The sequence below is a fragment of the Melopsittacus undulatus genome, chromosome 8 (assembly GCF_012275295.1).
Source record: "Melopsittacus undulatus isolate bMelUnd1 chromosome 8, bMelUnd1.mat.Z, whole genome shotgun sequence".
NCBI lineage: Eukaryota > Metazoa > Chordata > Aves > Psittaciformes > Psittaculidae > Melopsittacus > Melopsittacus undulatus.
In genome coordinates this window covers 24487643-24506407 of record NC_047534.1, presented here as the reverse complement: position 1 = coordinate 24506407, position 18765 = coordinate 24487643, and the positions used below count along the sequence as shown (strand labels likewise).

At 37.1% G+C, this 18765-nt stretch overlaps 2 protein-coding genes across 3 annotated transcripts in view; one reads left to right on the top strand and one right to left on the bottom strand.

Annotated features, from left to right (window-relative positions):
* ANO3 (anoctamin 3) overlaps window positions 1-18765 on the top strand; it is a 201549-nt gene that overhangs the window by 175265 nt on the left and 7519 nt on the right. The window contains exons 15-20 of the mRNA XM_031050410.2: window positions 12561-12643; window positions 13565-13705; window positions 14051-14215; window positions 15363-15399; window positions 17192-17303; window positions 18482-18539. Coding sequence (XP_030906270.2) covers window positions 12561-12643; window positions 13565-13705; window positions 14051-14215; window positions 15363-15399; window positions 17192-17303; window positions 18482-18539 — 596 coding nt within the window. The remainder of the gene's footprint in view (window positions 1-12560; window positions 12644-13564; window positions 13706-14050; window positions 14216-15362; window positions 15400-17191; window positions 17304-18481; window positions 18540-18765) is intronic.
* MUC15 (mucin 15, cell surface associated) lies at window positions 602-6816 on the bottom strand. 2 transcript variants are annotated; one of them, XM_031050412.2, is made up of 4 exons: window positions 6695-6816; window positions 4301-5027; window positions 2508-2663; window positions 602-1532 (listed from the first exon to the last, which is right to left on the bottom strand). In XM_031050412.2, the coding sequence occupies exons 2-4, from the start codon at window positions 4992-4994 to the stop codon at window positions 1372-1374; spliced, it is 1011 nt and encodes a 336-aa protein (XP_030906272.1). In that variant the 5' UTR covers window positions 4995-5027; window positions 6695-6816; the 3' UTR covers window positions 602-1371. The 2 variants fall into 2 exon arrangements, with proteins under 2 accessions (XP_030906272.1, XP_030906271.1); XM_031050411.2 differs by having other exon boundaries at window positions 4301-5092; window positions 6695-6801.

The following is an 18765-nucleotide window of genomic DNA, read 5'->3' as shown; positions in this document are numbered from 1 at the left end:
TCAAAATCTTAATGTCTTCAGGCCTGAATTTTATATCGTGTAGGTGGAAGTCTTTTAAGAGGCAATCTTGGAAGTTAACTTACTTATCTGGAGTCAATATAAAAATGACATCTTGTAGAGAATTCTTGTAGAATAAATGAGAACAATTTTGTGGGAGCTAAAGTAGTATAGGAAAGATTTGATGTTAAGTACTTAAATTAATTTTAATAGCTGTATTCAAATTCTCATTCTGAATATCACATTATACTCACTCTGACATCACATACATCATGTCATGGGGCCCAAAGCCAAGCATAGTGATATCCACAGAGGCTACTGTTGAACAGGAGTTATCAAGGACAGTCTTGTCTCTCTTAGAAGGTCAGTGTCATAGCGCCACACAAGACGTGATAGTTCCAGCATGAAATGCTTGCTGCAATTACCTTTCACTGAAGCTAACAGTATTTTGCTAGTGGAAAACAGGGAAAACTAGTATTATAACAAGAGATAATGAATTTTACCAATGTAAATGTTTGTCTGTGTAAACCCTGAGAAAACACCGGTTTGTGTTCATACAACTCTGAGTTCAAGGCAGGATTTTACAGTTTTAAATAGAGTCAAATGGCACACAACAGCTTTATTTAAGTAATATGTATTAAAAAGTATTGATTCTAACTTCAAGTGAAGGATGAACGCTTGTCATAGATTTTGGTGGCTGGCCTGGTAAAAGCAAAAAAAAATATTCAAACAACAGCAAAACATCAGAGCTGCATAGACAACACAAGAAACACATGCACATACATACAAAAATCATAATTAGGTTGTTAAAAATTAACACAGTATAAATGGCACACTCTATTGCTTGCCTCAGTGATATTTCTACATTGGCTTCTGATCTTGCTTTTGTAGCCTTGCAATTACTAATAATTAGTTTCATAATTTCCTAAAAGACATTGCATTTGGTTATACAGTTACCAGACAATGCTGGCAGCTTCTTTGTCTTCATTTCTGTCTTTGAGCTCCCCTTAGAGAGAGCCCTTGCCATTTTCAGCTGAGGCTGACGTTCCAGTGGAAGGAGGAATTCATAGAATGTCCACATTCTTGACCAAAAGTTACCCAAGGCAGAATTTTACCTGGACACTATTTGTCTATATTATTTCTAATAAAGCAAGTGTAATATCCTTCCAGGAAAACCATAGGTTGATCGCTTAATTACAAAGTCAAAGAGTGATGGGGGCCTTGCCTGCTGCCTGCCCCTTTATCTTGTGATTTTTTCCTTTGCTTTCCAAAACATTGTTTGCACACTAATAATTGTAAGAGAACAGCTGTCAGGTCCTTTTGGAAAAAGGAAAGCATGAGGATAACAGGGGAGAAGATAATCTGAAGCTGATATTACAGTGAAAGGTGGGATGGTGTCATGTCAGCCATAGGAATGCCATCAGATGGGCAGCCTGTGTTGTCTTCCACTGCCTTGTTTGCTGTGCTGCTTCTGTCATCTGGCACACATCCAAAACTTGTATCATATGGTCCAAGTGAGTTGTCTAAGTGGAGAACTAAAAAGATAGTGAGATTATTTTTTTATATATTTTGTGAAAGATTATATATTGCTTGAAAGATTTGTATCCCTGTATGCTCATAGTTTAGTTCAACAGTCCCATGCAGCTAAATCCAGTCAACCTCTTTCTTATGTTTGAGGGAGCAAAAGATGAAGGCCCTGATCCACAGTCTTCTGTAGATACCACAATCCTCCCAGTAAGGTCCATTCAGCACTACATGGGTGGTCAACTCTCAAAGCTGTTTCCTAATCTGACATTCTGGCAGCTTTCAGCTCTTGCATTTAAGCCAGAGAGGATGTGTTGCCAGAGTTTTATTTTCATTTGATTTTTTATGAGAAAAAAGTGTGTTTAGCCTCTCAATGTTTGTTTAAATGTTTAAAAATAAAGTCCAGGAACACGATACAAATGTTTGGAGATTGTGTGATTATGCTTTAATGCAAGTTTATACATATTCATGGCAAACTTAAAAGCAATCTTCCTTTTAAACCGCTTTAAAAATATTTTTACTCCTGAGAGCAGATATAGCTTCATCCCTCATTCTATAACTGAAGTTGGGTGAGTAAGGAGTCTAGCCTTATTCAGTTAATGAAAGTTTGGGAGAGGTTTTGAGCTGTAATTTTGAACTTGCCCACAGTTCTTTCAGTAGGTTCACTGATACTAGATAACAGTATTTTCTGATATTTTAGAGGTTAAAAAAATAACTTGTAAAGCAGAAACACAAAGTTAAGGGGAGTATTTTTAAGCTAAAATTAAAAATTATAAAGTACTATCACTTGAAGACTAGTTTGAGTGATGTTGATTATATGATTCCTAATAAATTCTTCTGGCAGTTGTGAGGTAAAGGTTGGACTTGGATGATCTTAAAGGTCTTTTCTAATCTGGGTGATTCTGTGATTAAGACCAGACTATTTAAGCAGCTCTGTGCAGAAGCAACAAAATGTTCTTATGCAAAACACTTGTGCTATTCCTTACCTGGGTCATTCCTTGTATCATCATAAAGCCGTCTGTGGGAAAAAGACTCAGACCTCTGCTTACCACATATAAAATATCCAATCAGACCAATTAATATAGACAACAAAATGACTCCTACAATGACACCAACTATTACTCCTCCTTTGTTGGTTTTGTCTAGGAGAGAAAAAAATAATAGAAAGTTGAATAACAAGAATAAATCTGTAAGATCAGACACTTGACTCGTGCTTTATAGCAGTCAAGGGCTTTGTGAAGTTAGAATTTCACTAAGGATGTGAAACACTTTGCAGACTGACTAAACCAACCTCCCTGCAGAAACCTGCTCTTGGAAAAGAAAGCAGACATTTCCATCCTTGACTTTCAGGGAAATAACGTGGGCTTAAATAAAAGGGAAGGCTAAATGAGCTTTTTTAGTCAAATAAAAAGGTTCCAGGTTTAACTACAGAATCAAACACTGTCCTTTTCTTGTAAGAAGTAAGCAGTAATCACTCTTTGAATGCAATTATTTTTAAGTATTTAAGCCAGCAGTCAAAATTGCAGCCTCTAAATTTCAGGTGATTAACTTTAGAGTGCCAGCTTTTCAGGATGTAAGGTAAGAAATCCAGTAGTTCTTTCTGCACTTGTTCTGTTAGCAGAATAACTGCATTCCTCCAAGATATTTCTTAAATTTAATAAAAATTTTCTTCCAAGTATTCTGTTTTTCTTGGAACTGAACTTGCTTTCTCACCCCAGTTCCTTTACAGTCATGTTATCAAAAATCCGGTACATTATAATTATTAGAACAGTGATGGTAGCTGATGCTCCTACAGTTCTTGGTACAGACTGTACTCTACTGTATATGATGGATAAACCTGTGTTAAAGGCTTGAAAGCCAATTAATGACAAAAAATTACTGTGTGTTCTAATCCTTTCTTTTCTTTTTCTGATGACCTGATTTAGAACAGCAGGGTAGAAAAGTTCCATGACAGTTTTATACTTCTTTGTTTTCCCACGCATACTTGACTTGATAACTAAATGCAAATTTAATATAATTTCTTTGGAAGTATTTATAAGAAGTCATCTTCGGTCACAAAAGTTTCTGAACTTAAATATGTTGATGTGCTACACTCTTTAAATCACAGAATGGTTTGGGTTGGAAGGGACCTGAAAACTTGTCCATTTTCAACCCCCTGTCACTGACAGGGACACCTTACATTAGACCAGGTTGCTCCAAGCCCTGGAGCACTGACACTGCCAGATATTGGGCAGCCACAGCATCTCTGGGCAATCTGTGCCAGAGCCTCATGACCTTCATAGGGAAGAACTTCTTCCTCATATCTAATCAAAATTTACCCTTTTTCAGTTTAAAGCCATTCCCCTTTGTCCTGTCCCTACAAGGCTTTGTCCAAAGACCTGTTCTCCAGGTTGAGGAAGTCCAGCTCTCTCAGCCTGTCTCCATAGCAGAGCTGCTCTGGCCCTCACAGCATCTTTATCTCTGTGGCCCTTCTCTGGACTCACTCCACGACTGTCTTAGTTAGGGGCCCCAGATGTTATTTCTACACATCTGCACTGAAGGTCCACTCTAGTATGAATGGGCAGTATGTGTCATTAGCTTCCCCTATTTTTGGAAATGTTAAACAAGTAAACAGCAAATAGGAAAAAAAATAAAACACCCACTTTTTTATTTGAGTGAGTTTTATTTTTAGTCTGTACTAAATCACCTCTTAGTTCACATATCTGGTAAAGCCTCCTGTTCAAGGAAAAAAAAGTGTTCTAATTTTGCTAAATCAGTTGGTCTTCAGTTATAAACTTACCTGCATTGGCATCTTTTGATTCAGGCAGTGCAGTAGAAGAGTTGCTGAAATTATGTTTCAGCTCAGTTGGCTGCAGAATGGTGCCGGAGTTTGTTGTGGTGCTCTCCTCCTTCACTATGGGTGACGTCAGAGCAATGCTGGTGGGGAACAACGTGGTGGCATTGACTGAAGAGTTATCACTGGGGAGCACCGCAGCCAAAGACGTTCTGTAGGTGACTGTGGAGTTACTTGATTTCTCTGTGGACGTAGAAGTAGCTGCAGTACTTTTGGAGAGTCGAGAAAGGTCGCCTGTTGTTGTAAGTGTCGCTAAAGATACTGTGATTCTGTTGAAGGTTGTGGCAGAGTTGTTTATTTCATCTTTAGATACTGTAGTGGCAACTGAAGGTAAAGTGGTGCCATCAGTGGACATTGGGGGTGTGCTGTTTGGCTGACTGCTGGCCTCTGTTGTTTCTGCTACATTTTCTTTGACGTTGGCTGTTGCTGGTGCAGAATGAATGACGATAGAAGAATTTATGGCAGTAGTCATAGTCAGAACCAATCTCTGTGAAGTTGCTTGCACTGTAGACCAATTTTTATCTGTAACTGAGCCATTTCTATCACCTGTTCCATTTACTTTCATGCCCTCGGTATTGCTTTTGTTCCATTGCAGCCTTACAAGCAGAAAAATGAAAATCTTTCCACAGGAGAATTGCATAGTGTTGACTTCAAGGTTTGTTGTATGCAGAATCTGCAAGAAATTCACTTTTGTCCATGGTTTCATTTTGCAAAACAAAGCTATTTTTACCGAATAAGCTGGTAAAAAAAAAGTGTTATAGTATAGAAATATCACTAGTTTACCACATTGATGCTGAAAACTTCACATCCCTTACTGTTAATGAGCAAGAGAATGACCTAAAGCAATATTGATAATCAACAAAAGCTTTTTGCACAGGAACATTCCATGGCTCCATGAACAGGCCTTGTATTCAGAGGGGAATAATTCAAAAGCACTTTGCTACAGAGAAAGGTAATGGTAACATATTTGGGTGGCACACCCAAGGCAATACCTTCTGGGCAGGCAGCAACTCCAGGAGCATGTTGAAGAGTTATGCTCAGTTGCAAAGAAATATAATTGTTACAGTTAGCCCTGAGCTGATGGGCAATGTTTTGTGACCCTGAGCAGAGTGTCATACAAATGCTACCAGGTGCAAGCTGACAACTAAATCAGTCCAGCGGTTATGGATGATGCTGAATTTGGGGGGGAATTTCTTTTACTGTAGGAGACTGGAGGCTGTATATTATGCATTATCTTTTCAAATGTTAGATTGAGAAGGATGAGATAAAACTCATCTTGAAGTTACACAATTGTAGCAGATATGTTGTTCAGTGTATCCATGAGGTTTTGGCAGGTAGGGGTGTGTTTTCTCTACAAATGAGAAAGTATGTAGTAAACTTTATGTAGTAAACAGTGGCATGATGAGTGTATTATTAATAGCACCTCTTTGTTTCTTGTGGTCTGAAGTAGCAAGTTCATATTTGCAGATCTCTCACACTTTTTAAGCCTCATAAAGCAGATTCTTTTTACCTTTACATCAGTGATCCAGCAATAGACTGAACAAATATAAAGCAAGATATAGAGAAGTTATCTTCTAGAATTCAGAAAGAAATAATAGCAAATCATGGTCCCAGAAACATACTGGATTTTAACTCTGCGGCTCTTTGCTCTAAAATTCAGATTGCTCTCCAAGGGTGAATTACTTCTCAATTCAGTGAGCAATGAGTATTAAATTTTCAAGCTTAAACATATTTTAATTTTTGTACTGAGAAAATAATTCATGACTTGTTAGTGAACTATGAAGAGTAATATAAATATGAATAATAATCTATGATTATTCTGTGATTCTGTGATTCTCCTCTTACTAGTTAGCAACATGACAAGTGTAAGTGCACTGGCTGATCTCCCTAAGTGTGTATTTCCTGTTCATTTCTGGGATAACTAAACTCAGCATAGGCACTAACAATGCAGCAGTACTTTTTTTTCACAGAAGTTTGGTATAAAGGAGCATACATAGAATATATTCTTCCCTTCACCGTACCCAGCATTTAAAATGGAATCTGAACTGATTCTGAGAGAACTCCCATACTTGCTGCATAAAGAGCATAAATACCCACTAAAGTATGAATTTGAGTGAAATACTGACAGTATTTATGGTTGCTACTTCTCTGCTTTAATGTTTGAATTTTAAAAATGGTGGGGGAGTGATTAAAAAATAATTTTCTCAGAAATTACTGTAAATAGAATTTGGCTACAACAGCACTGACTGCCTTCCGGAACACTACATGGAAGAATATATAAGCTGTTAAATTAATCACATACACTAATAAACATTTAAAAAGAAAACCCCTCAGACTTACCTTTGAGCTCTGCAAAACACGCAAGAGGAACCTGTTGAAACCCTGCAATGGCTCAGAGTGCAATTAGTCTGGTGGGAAGAAGGGAGAGCGGGGACAATAAATGCAGCAGCGTGACGGGGGTGAGGAACACACCGCCCAGGAGAGGTGAGGTGAGGTGGGGCAGCCCTTCCCTGTACACGTCTGGGAACCAGCCACACCAACTTGGCCGCTGTCATCAGCTCTGTCATTACAGAGTCCACAGCAATTGCAGTATTTAGGGTCAAGTGGGGAGGCAGTGCTTATTGCTTAATCCTTTGGAAGTCTTGAGCTGGTATTTCAGATGGGTGACTGTTTTCTGTAAACTGTAGAAACTATTGTTCTATGTGCCATGCAGCTATTAATTTAACAGAAGATAGTTTCTTGTTACTGCAATTTCCTGTGGTACAGTGTGACATGAAAGCTGGAAAAGGCCTGTCTTCTACAAAATAAAGTTCTGAGTTCTGTTAAGGAAACCATACTGCTAGAAATGGTTCTAATATGTTTGCAGTTGCAATAATTTTAGATAATCTAAATACAAATGTTCTGAATGTATCAGATGTCATTATTTTTTAATTTGCAATACATAACCAACAACTTGTTACAACTCTTGCTTTAGGTTTAATATGAACAATACTGGATTAAAGTATAGTTATATAAAGTAATTAAGTATATAAAGTAAGAATGAGGAAGTCAGGCAGACTTTAATATGCTGATCTAGTCAACCTGTGAGGTGTTTTTGTTATTCTTCAGTGCTTTATGCATAGTTATTTTAGGCAGGTATGTGGTTGAAGAGTGACTCAGAAGTGCTTTGGTATTGTGTGACTGTTTGAGTGGAATTCCATGATGTTGTTCTCTATTTCCACTTTACATTTTTAAGGAATCAAGTGCAAATACTATTTCATAACTAAACCTTGAGATAAGTGTTGAGGATATGGCCTATACCAGAGGTGTTTATATAGGACCAACTAGTTGTGTTTTCTTGAAAATACTGCAATGGCCAAGTGGAAGGTTTTCTGTGAAATGGATCAAGTTCTACCCTTTTTAATACCCCTTTTCAGAAAGTAAATTATTTCTGCGGTGTGAGGTGGGGTGGTCTGTGAAGGAAAGGATTGCAGAGTCTGGTACAGTGAGTTTGGCTTTCTTTGGAATCTAGCCTTCTCTGCAGTGTGTAACAAGCTTGCTACTCATATTTATTGCTGTGTCTGCTAGGATATGTATCTGACAAGATTGACTATGAGATCTGAAAACACACACCACAAATTTGTGTCCAGATTTGAACCTTAAGCAGCATTAACCAAATGACAAGTGATATACTTGGGTCAACAGTGTACTTCACACCAGCATGCACCCCCACTGAAGTACTGCATCCAGCTCTGGAGTCCTCGGTACAGCAAAGACACGGACCTGTTGAAGAGTGTCTGGAGAAGGGCTGCAAATGATCAGAAGGCTGGAGCACCTTTTCTATGAGGAATGGCTGAGAGAGTTGGGGTTGTTGTGAGAGAGCCTGGAGAAGACAAGGCTCTGGGGAGACCTTATTGTGGCCTTTCAGTTCTTAAAAGGGGTCTATAAGAAAGATGAGGAGAGACTTTTTAGCAGGGCCTGTTGTGATAGGACAAGGGGTGATGGTTTTAAAATAAAGGGGAGAATCAGGCTGCATGTAAGGAAGAAATTCTATACAATGAGGGTAGTAAAATACTGGCAAAGGTTGCCCAGAAAGGTGGGCAGATGTGCCATCCCTGGAGACACACAAGGATGTAGTTCTGGGCAGTCTGATCTAGTTGAAGATGTCCCTGGTCATTGCAGGGGGATGAGACTAGATGAGCTTTGAAAGTCCCTTCCAACCCAAACTATTCTACAGTTCTATTCCATGATTCTGTGCACACATTATGGTGCTGAGAAGCCTTTCTGATAGTTTTTTTTTTTTTTACAATGAAAGGTTATTTGAATACATATATAATATATATTATTTAATATAGTGCTCTGTATGTGACTCAGTTCTTGGCTCAGTGTCATACACCCACAGCATGGTGCCAGCACTGAGTGCTGACCTGCTGTTCCTGGAAGGCAAAACCTCCAGCAGTGAACCTGAGTGTGAGCAGACTTGGAGCTATGGCCATATGGTTCAGAGTATTCCAGGAGTGGGAGATGAGACTAACCTGTCATTAAACTATATATTTATTAAGCAACAGTTTCAGTTCTGAAGAGTGTGTCTCAGTAGGTACTGAATCTGTAGGACTTTTTCTCTTGTTTTGCTTTCCTGCAAAAGGAGTCAAACTGAATAAACCTGAACAAGTAATTGAGCAGAGTATTCAGAAGGGGCTTGGCTTGCCATGGCCAAACTCGGTGGAGAGTTTACCTACTGAAAACCCTCAAATTGCACCAGGGGGGAGGTTGAGATTGGACATAGGAAAAATTTCTTCACTAAAAGGGTTTCCAAGCATTGGAATAGGCTGCACAGGGAAGTGGAGTCACCATTCCTGGAGGTATTTAAGAGACAAGTAATGTGGTGTGTAGGGACAGGATTTAGTGGAGGACTTGACAGTGTTGGGTTAACCTTTGGACTCAATGATCTTAATGGTCTTTTCCAATTTAAATGATTCTGTGATTCTATGATTTCAGTCCTTCATCAGTGCAAGTAATGGCAGTGTAAGGGCAGTAAAAATAAAGTAACTTAAGAATTTAAAAAAATTTTTTGGAAGCATACAATGGGCAGAACTGCACTGTAGAGCACTGAATGACAAATCTCTAAATGAGTGATTCTGTACCAAAATGCTGGACCATAAAAGGAAGTACACCATATATTATGGGATTTAAAATTCAGAACAGCAATTGAAGCTGTAAAATTGGAAGCAGTGTTCCTGGGAAAAAGCAGGGGAGGCACCAGATGATGTTTTTTTGTAGGAAACCAGAAGCCTGTGTGTGACCCTGTAAATTGTAAATCATCCAGAACTCCTGAGTGACAGGATTAGGCACAAACAAACTCTGCCATGTCAAAGAAGTGTTAGAACATGCATCTTGAGGTTCAAATTATTGGATTAATCATCTATTGTATGTCTTGTTTTTCTACAGAAGTAATTGATAAAAGACAAAGCTTACCATTTTCAGAGCTGAGAGATCAGAGTAAGAGATGAGTCAGTACAAGTGCCTAGCAACTGACACCAGGGGGTTCAATTGCATGGAGAGCAGTCAGAGATGAGCAGCATTAGCTTTTATTTTACTCTGTCACAGTAGGTAGACTAAAATCTTATCACTCTGTTGTGATAGAGAAAAATCAAAGCAAGCCAGGAACAATCCAGGCTTTCTGCAGAACTGGACAAATACTTGATTTTCAGAATTCTGATGGTTTTTTGCTGTCATTTAGATTAGCAATTAACACCACAAGACAAGTTTTGTGACTTACCTTTCCCCCTACCCCCAGCATGCTTTTTTCCTGGCTTTTGGCACTATTTTCTCAGTAGCCTTGTAGCATCACAAAATTACCATTAATTCAGTTCTACTGCATGAAAAAGAATATTGCAGCTCAGGTGAATCTGGAAGAGATACTTTAGTTCATGTACGTAAGTAGCATAAATGCCATAAATAATAATAATAATTATTATTATTATTATTATTCATATTATACTCAAGCCTATTATTCATGCTATACCAGAGCCTGAAAACTCTAACTTAGAGACAGTTCTTAATTTAAAGAATAAGCAAGTTATCCCAAATCTTAAGGGACAGACTGAAATAAATAGCACTGTAAGATTAGTATATATCTGACTGAAGACACAGTTTGTCCACAGTCTAGTATTACATCTAGACCACAACTGCCTCATTTTGTTTCCAGAACTTCAACAGATATTTACACAAGCTAAAATACTTCCCAGACAAAAAAAAAAATGTGTATGTACTTCAATAGTCCACCATTCCTCATTATTTTCTTCATTACTGGCACTGCAGGGAGGGGGGGGGGGGGGGTGGGGGAGGGAGGAGTCAGGGGGAAGCACCACTTATTAATTTGCTTGGTTTCAGTTTCTTTGACTTGGGTATTTTAAACCAGAAGGATTTAAAATTCATTATTCCTGATAATTGGGCCACTACCTTAATTTTTATTACCTTTGAATATAGCTGAATTATTTCCTTTTTGCAGGCTTGCCACTTTTGGCACAGGGTTAGTGGATATCTTGGGTATGCTTCTTAGAGCAGCCTGACTCACAGCACAACAGCTAATACCATGTTCTGCAGTGTGTTATATTTCTCCTACCTATTTGGTCATATAAGAAAAGCATTGGTTGCTTTGTGTGAAGCATGGGTTTAACATGCCTCCTGAGTCCTCACATGTCAGGAAGGGATTTCTCTTGCAAGGTGGTGTCTTCTGTAACATTCCTGAGTCTTGCACTGCACTGGTTGTGATAGCACTTCCTATGACAGTGAGAAAAGGTTGTTTCACCCTCGCATTACTCAAGTGCAAACCCCCACTGTTGTCTAAGTAGGAGAGCTGTGTGCTGTTCTTGTTAGAGCATCTAAAACTTGAATGAAATCTCTAGTGAAGACAAGATCTATGATTGGAAGAATAAAAGAACATACTACTAGAAATTATATTTGGGGACAGGTTCCTTTTTCTCACCATCTGTTATTTATGGGTAGTGGTATGATTGACTTCTGATAACTTCTAGTCATTGTGCTTTAACGTAGTATATGGATCATGAATTGTAAAATTGTAGAAGAGTTAGGGTTGGAAAGGACCTTAAGATCATCCAGTTCCAGTCCCCCTGCCATGGGCAGGGACACCTCACACTAAACCATATCACCCAAGGCCTCATCCAACCTGGACTTGAGCACCACCAGGGATGGAGTATTTACAACTTCCCTGGGCAACCCATTCAGTACCTCACCACCCTCACAGTAAAGAACTTCCTCCTTATATCCAATCTAAACTTCCCCTGCGTAAGTTTTAACCTGTTATCCCTTGTCCTATCACTATAGTACTTAATAAAGAGTCCCTCCCCAGCGTAAATCATATTTATTTATAAAATTATGAATATATAATTTTGTATCATAGCTACATAGAATATATGTATTTAAAACCATTAAGATGTTAAACATAACACAGAAATACACAAAAAAGTCAGGAATGTGAGACCATCCTATTCAGTTTGAGTAAGAAATCCTCTTTCTGAACAGTTAGCTTCTCAGAAGGAAGCAAATTTTCTCACTTCCTATTTGAAATCATTGTTTTCCAGGCAACAATTGAGCAGGCCCATATTTTGTCAGGAATCCCACTAAAACAAGGTGTTACCCTCTGTGTCAAACTACGGTGTTTGGGAAACTTGAGGTTAATTATTGATTGTAATTATTTTCATAAGATCTCCCAAAACCACTAAGTACATAGAGAATCTGATATCTCACACTGAGATTAGCTGGTGAAGCTGAGAAACAAGTGAGGTTGTCTTGATTTCTTGATTGTCTTGAACTGAATAAAATGAGATCATAGTGTAGCACTTTAATAATAGATGTCATTGTGTATGCATATGCTTGTTTCTTCAAGGAAAGATTTTAAACCATATATGTTTTGAATAAAATCAAAAGCAAAATGGCAATCTAAAAAGGATGACTCATATCTCTTTACAAATAGAGCAGACAGCAAAAAAAAAAAAAAAGATTCTTAGATAAACATTGTGAAATAGTGTTCCAATTGTAACAGTGATTATCCTTAAGTTACTTACAGTTTTCGGATAGTATAGGGAAACAGCCTGACAGTGGCTAATGACAGTCACCATGTTACATATTGTTGATTTTCTTGAGATCTGCGTGGCCTTTTTTTCTTTCTTTCCCATAATTAAAATGCAGTTGATGATTTCCACAGCTACAGTCTTTCTAGAGTTTTGGAAGAGACGGAGAGCTGTATTAACCTATGACTGGGACCTCATAGACTGGGAAGATGAAGAGGTAAGACTAATCAGAAGTAAACCTGGAAATAGCGCTGTCAGCATGATTTAAGGATAAATAGCAATACATACTGTACATCACTGTCATTCAGATAATATTTGTATTTATAACACTAGTTGCAGCATCAAAAAGTATACCTGAGTCTGTACAAGCATACTTTCCCTTCTGCAACTAGCATTATAATTCCAGATATAATTCTACATCTATTAAAAGTATCCTTTGAAAAACTGAGTGGAAATACTGCCTGTACAGAAGACAGGAGCTACTACAGATGCCAACACAAATGTCTTTCAGTTCTGTGTTTCTTGTACTGGAAACTCCTAATCCTGTGTATAAATGGGACCAAGACAGGCAAAGGGACTGAAACTAGATTTCATATCCTTCTTAGAGGCATAACTTGTCCTTTAACATTCTGCTGTAAGCATCAGCAATAATAAAATGATTTTAAAACTTCATAAATCAGTAGAGGACATAGCTGTGTTTTAACTGTATTGATGGCTTAACTACAGCCTAAGTCAACAGAGACTTTACCACTACTTTTCTTACAGCTTTCCATAGAGGCATAGATACAAGCTGTTGGCTTTTAATAAATGGCTTAATATCACAAAAGGCACTGTTATAGCTGGCATTAATTTTTAGTTTTCTTATCAATTTTTGCAGAGAACCTAGTGTTTAGACCAATGTTATGACCTGTGATCCTTTAAATACCCTCACATACTGGGAGAAGCTCTTAAGGTTTTTGTTCTTTGTTGGTCTCTGGCACTTTCAAAAGGGTATATTCTTTGGATGTTTGAGGTGGAGCATTGTAAAAAAGAATTTTTATCAATATAAATTTCCTACTTTATAGCACATGTATATCTGATTTTTGATACCTCAGTGAAATAAGTGTTACAACAAATGGAATCTACCCTGTCGTTCCAGGAAGAGCTGCGCCCCCAGTTTGAAGCTAAATATTCCCAAGTGGAAAGAGTAAATCCCATCACAGGAAAACCTGAACCTTTTCAGCCTTTCCCTGATAAGCTGAGTCGACTAATGGTGTCTGTCTCAGGAATATTTTTCATGGTAATGTTTAATAATATTGGAATTATTGTAGCCTTTAATCTCATTTTGATGTAAATAGTAACACAACTCACTAAGATTAGTGGATTTACATAAGATAGGCAAAACTGATTGTCTCATTCTTACTGCTTATTTAGGGATCGCTTTCTTTTAAAATACAGTTTTATTGAAAAAGAATAATTAAGAAATGTTTAAATTCAGTGGTTGAGTATTTTCTTCTCTCAGAGTCAGCTCACCAAAACAAATGGCAGTCTTTAAAACACCTGTTAATTTATGAATTCAGTGGGAATTATTTCAGATGTAGTTTATTTTGTTATAATACCTGTATTTGTAAATACTTCCCTGTAGATTTCACTGGTCCTCACTGCAGTGTTTGCTGTTGTGGTGTATCGTCTGGTAGCCATGGAACAGTTTGCTTCTTTCAAGTGGTATTTCATCAAGAAGTATTGGCAGTTTGCAACATCTGGCACTGGAGTCTGTATCAATTTTATGATCATCATGTCACTCAATGTTGTAAGTCTTCTGCATTTTCAAAGGAGGGATTAGGGTAATTTTTACAAGGTTTCTGAGTTTACTGTATATCATATATATGCCATGTTCTTGCTTATTCACATAGCAGTGCCTGAAGCTAGTATTTCAGGGCTTTTTCCTCTTCTAATACTATGTTTCTCAATGTTTTTTCTCTTAACTACTTATTTTGTCACTTCACATATTTTTTTTGCTGGGCTTTCTTTTTGGGGGGGAGATTGTGGGAAGGAGATTGTTAGTTTATTTTTTTATTTACTTATTTATAAAATAAGTAAATGATAACTTTGAGTTCTTCTGTTTCTTATGTAAAATGCAATTGTGATATCAGTGTTGCACAGTTCTAGAATCACTGTGATACCTGACTTTAAGTGTTTCATTTATCATTTTTCTATTCCCATGCAGGCATAAACACATAGAAAGGAATAATAGTACAGCAAAAAATGGCTTTTAATTCCTTTAAGGAGATTGTGCAGTCACTGCAATAGAAAAAAAATTCTTCAAAATAGTCATGTATTTATTTCTGTTATTATATCTTACAATTCCAAGTCATAAAAAAGTACTTTCAACTGAACAAGCACACTTAAGCTATTGAAAATAACTTACAATTAATAGCAAATACTCAAGGAAATATTTCTCAGAGTGTGTAACTACCTTGGGCTGTCATTTCAGATTAGGACTGAAGATAGTCAATATATAGACAGCTAAGGAAGTTTTCAGTTAGACTGCTAATACTCACCAGTATGAACATTCATGCAAAGAAATGTATAAAAGTAGGCTAAAGATCACATAGTTTTGCTCCTGAAGTTAGAGGATAAGAACCTTACTGTTCAGTAAAAGGACCATTGATGTTTAAACACTTTTCTTGACCTATTGGCTCTTGATTTATCTTTGTTGTATATTTAATATATATGCTTACATATATACATTCAAGAGAATGGGACTAAAGCAGTTCAGTGAAGTCTTTGTAGGAAACTATACACCCACTTGCAGGTACCTTCTCTGCCCAGTATCCGCCTGGATACCTTGATGCTGTAGGCAGTAGAACACCTATGCTTTTCATGATTCTTTTCATTCTGGACTTGACAACAGACAGGGTATGCCATACTTATACTATCTCTTATTTCTGTTTTAGGTATATGAAAAGGTTGCCTATCTCCTGACAGACTTAGGTATGGAGGTCTTTTGTTAGTGGCGCGGTTCTTGCTAGATATGTCACGTACCTTTATATTTCCAGAAAACGGGTTTGAAAGCTTCATCAATGCATGGTATGATTCTGGCATTTCCTTAAGGAAGTGGGAAGTATCAGAGAAAGAAATTAAGTGATTATTTCACCAAGGAAATGACAGAAAAGAAAGGACTTTATTCTTATACTTCTATATTTTGTGTTTTATAGTATAAATTGTCATCTTATAATAGAACAAAAGTCAAAATATATTCTTTCTTATAATGCTAAAACAGATTTTTTTTTCCATTTTTCACAAATGGAGTTTTTTAAAACTTTTTCAATATGAACTTTCATATGGACAAAAAGGGTTAAGATAACATTATATTGTCTGAGATAAAATTGTTAAGTCATAAATTTTAAAGTAGCACTAATTCTGTCACATTAAAAGAATTATACTGAGGCCTCTCATCATGATTCGGTCATGGAGCTTTCTATCTTATGGAAAACAAGAAAGCAGAGACAGCATTTAAAATCTGCTGTGTGAATGTTATCTTTTTGTGTTCCATCTTAACCTGCTTTATCAGCCCACGTCAAAATAACCAATTGATATTGTCATGGTTTAAAACCAAGCTCACTGTTTAAAATTAACAGCTCCCTCTGCTGGTTCAAATATTGAAGAGCAGGCACTAAAAAAAAGCTCAGAGCATAGTGTTCCAGTTAACAAGCAGCTGGACAGGTTAAAAGATTCATTATGCACAATCAATTTTCCAAATTATTAAAATATTTTAAAATATTTTTCTGCACCACACTGGTGTGCATTCCTAGTTAACTTTTTCAATATATTATATTGACATGCAGGCAGAAAGAAAATGATGATTTCATTTGAGTGTACAAGCTGATTTTTCCTAAAATATCTAAAAGAAAAAAAAAAAGAAAGAAAAAAAAGGCTTCTTGAATTAAGCATTGCTTAGAACATCAGGCAGTTAAGCTAGATAGCACACTTCACTTGCTAAGTTTCTTTATAATATCAAAGAGACGGAGAATATCTTGACTTCTGGGAACAAGTACCCATTTGTAAAGCTAGTATCCTGTACATTTGTATTCTAAGTTAGGTATCATTAAACCAAAGTAATTTATTAAGTAGTACAAAAACTTTAAACAGTGCGCTATGTTTCAAGTTTGATACATCCATCAGAGAAATTTGAATTACTCATTATCCCTTGAGTTCTAAGTCAGACATGAGGAGAATGAAACAGTGGTCTTACATATGTATTTAGAAGGCAAGATGCCTGTGTGAGAAACCAGCTGGCTGCTGGTTGTGTCTTTTTCCTTTGTTTTCCTTGGCAGCCCCTGGCTATTGCTCTGCTGATGCCAAAGTGCTTCTGCTTTTTGTTTGTTTTGTGGGGTTTTTTTTGTTACATTGGGGTGGGGGTGTGTTTTTTTCTGTTTGTTTTTTTTTTAATCAAGATACCTGTAACCTTAAAATTAAAGGTTTATACTGAATTCAGAACTTTTTCATGGAAATGAAAAACTCACAGAGTTTTCTCCTGTTCTGTACTAAGGAGTTTGTATCTCCTGTTTATGCTTAGAACCAATGTAGTCTGAGCTGGAACAATGGTTTTGTGACCTGCAGACTGAAGACTTTGAGGAAAAAAAAAAACCTTAAGTGCAGCCTGATGGGACACCGTGACTGGAAACTGTCACTTGTTCTGTTAGTGTTGCTCAATTGGTGAGCAAACTTGGGCATAACTCAAAGTCATTTTTGTTTATATAATGTATATTGTGTCTTTCCACAGAGCACCCTCGAACAGAATCTGAATGGGAAAACAGCTTTGCCTTGAAAATGTTCCTCTTCCAGTTTGTCAACTTGAATAGCTCCATCTTCTACATTGCCTTTTTCCTTGGCAGGTAAGGTACCTTAGCTAATTGCCCTTAAAGGAAAACTTGCACAGGACTCATAATCCTTGCTAATTTTATAGGTTTGAAGAAAATAAATCAACAACTTAAGCTGTGAGATTTATATGCAAGTCACTTTCTGGTATAATTAACACTAACATTTTTAACTGTGTGTGACAGTTGGACCCTTGAAATCTTTACTCATGAAACTAGACAGTAAAAAGTCAACTTTTTAAGTGGGGTCTATGTACATGACTTTCCTACTAAGTAAGAATTCAGAACCTCTGAACATACAAGCTACTTCCTAAACGTGGGTCTGTATTTAGCCCTGCATTAATAGGCTTTATTAATTTTTTCTTGCTTATTCCCCTTGGGTTCCATTTTCCAGAATCTGTTTCTATAAGTAATAAATATTGTCTGACAGGTCTTAAACAAGAGCAGGAGATAGAAATTCTGGCTCCAGTTTTCATGTTTATCTTTAGCTCAAATCATGGGATACCAGACAGACCTAACCTTGCTTCATCTTTTACTTTCTTATGATCAGTATTATAATTCCTGCAGAACCTAGAGTATTTCAGAGTGCCTTCTATAAAGCTTTATAATATAATTTCAGTTCAAAATTGTTTGAGAAAAAACCCAGACCACACTCTAGGTAAGACTGTTGGTAATATCTTCTTTGTATCTTCGTATCTACTATGTCTACTAGGACCAGGCACAAGGTTTTTTCTCTCTCATCTAAAACTTTCACTGTGGTCAGTAAGGATTTTGCTTCAGTTGTTATACAAGAGTCTCTTAGATCTCTGAAAATCATTTGGTTCTGATGGGTTTGGAAAAAAGATTCTGAGAGTGCACACTTCATGTGGCCAAGCAGATCCTGTTTCTGCAGTAAACTCCTATGTATTGCAATGGCTTATATTCTTAGAAGTAAATTAGAGAGGCTGAATATCTAACATCTAAAACCTCCAAAGCTAGGATTTTTGTCTTGGACATAATAAAAGCTTAGAGTCACTTGGAAAATGATGGTCCTTGTTTGCATTCTGAAACTTCCATATCCTACAGATACCAGCTTTAAGCCTGTGTGATTTAATCTGTTTATATTTTCTGAGTTTGTTCTGTGAATGCTGGGAAATAACTACTGATATAGGGTGTTCTTGGAATGTGTACTGAGAAACAGAAATCTTACTTTCCAGATTTGCAGGCCGCCCAGGAAAGTACAACAAGCTTTTTAACAGATGGAGATTGGAAGAGGTAAGCAATGCTATTCTGTGTTCCTGTGAAATTCCCATGTGTAAAAAGGAAATGGCTGAAGGATATTAATTAAGTGCAGTGAAGAGTAAACTCTTATTTATAGTAAAGGATAGGAAACAGGACATGTGTTCTTCCTTCTGCATTCTCCACTGTGCTGAGTGACCCTGGCCGAGACACGCAGTTCTTTCTGTCTCTATCTTTGGGAAAAGCATATCTCTATCTTTGG

Bases quoted from the DNA above. Each gene is read 5' to 3' on its own strand.
- MUC15 (XM_031050411.2), bottom strand. From the start codon at position 5,060: ATGAAACCATGGACAAAAGTGAATTTCTTGCAGATTCTGCATACAACA. The intron at 2,664-4,300 runs GTAAGTTTATAA...TTTCTCTCCTAG, and splicing joins ATCAAAAGATGCCAATGCAG to ACAAAACCAACAAAGGAGGA. The intron at 1,533-2,507 runs GTAAGGAATAGC...CTATCTTTTTAG, and splicing joins TGATACAAGGAATGACCCAG to TTCTCCACTTAGACAACTCA.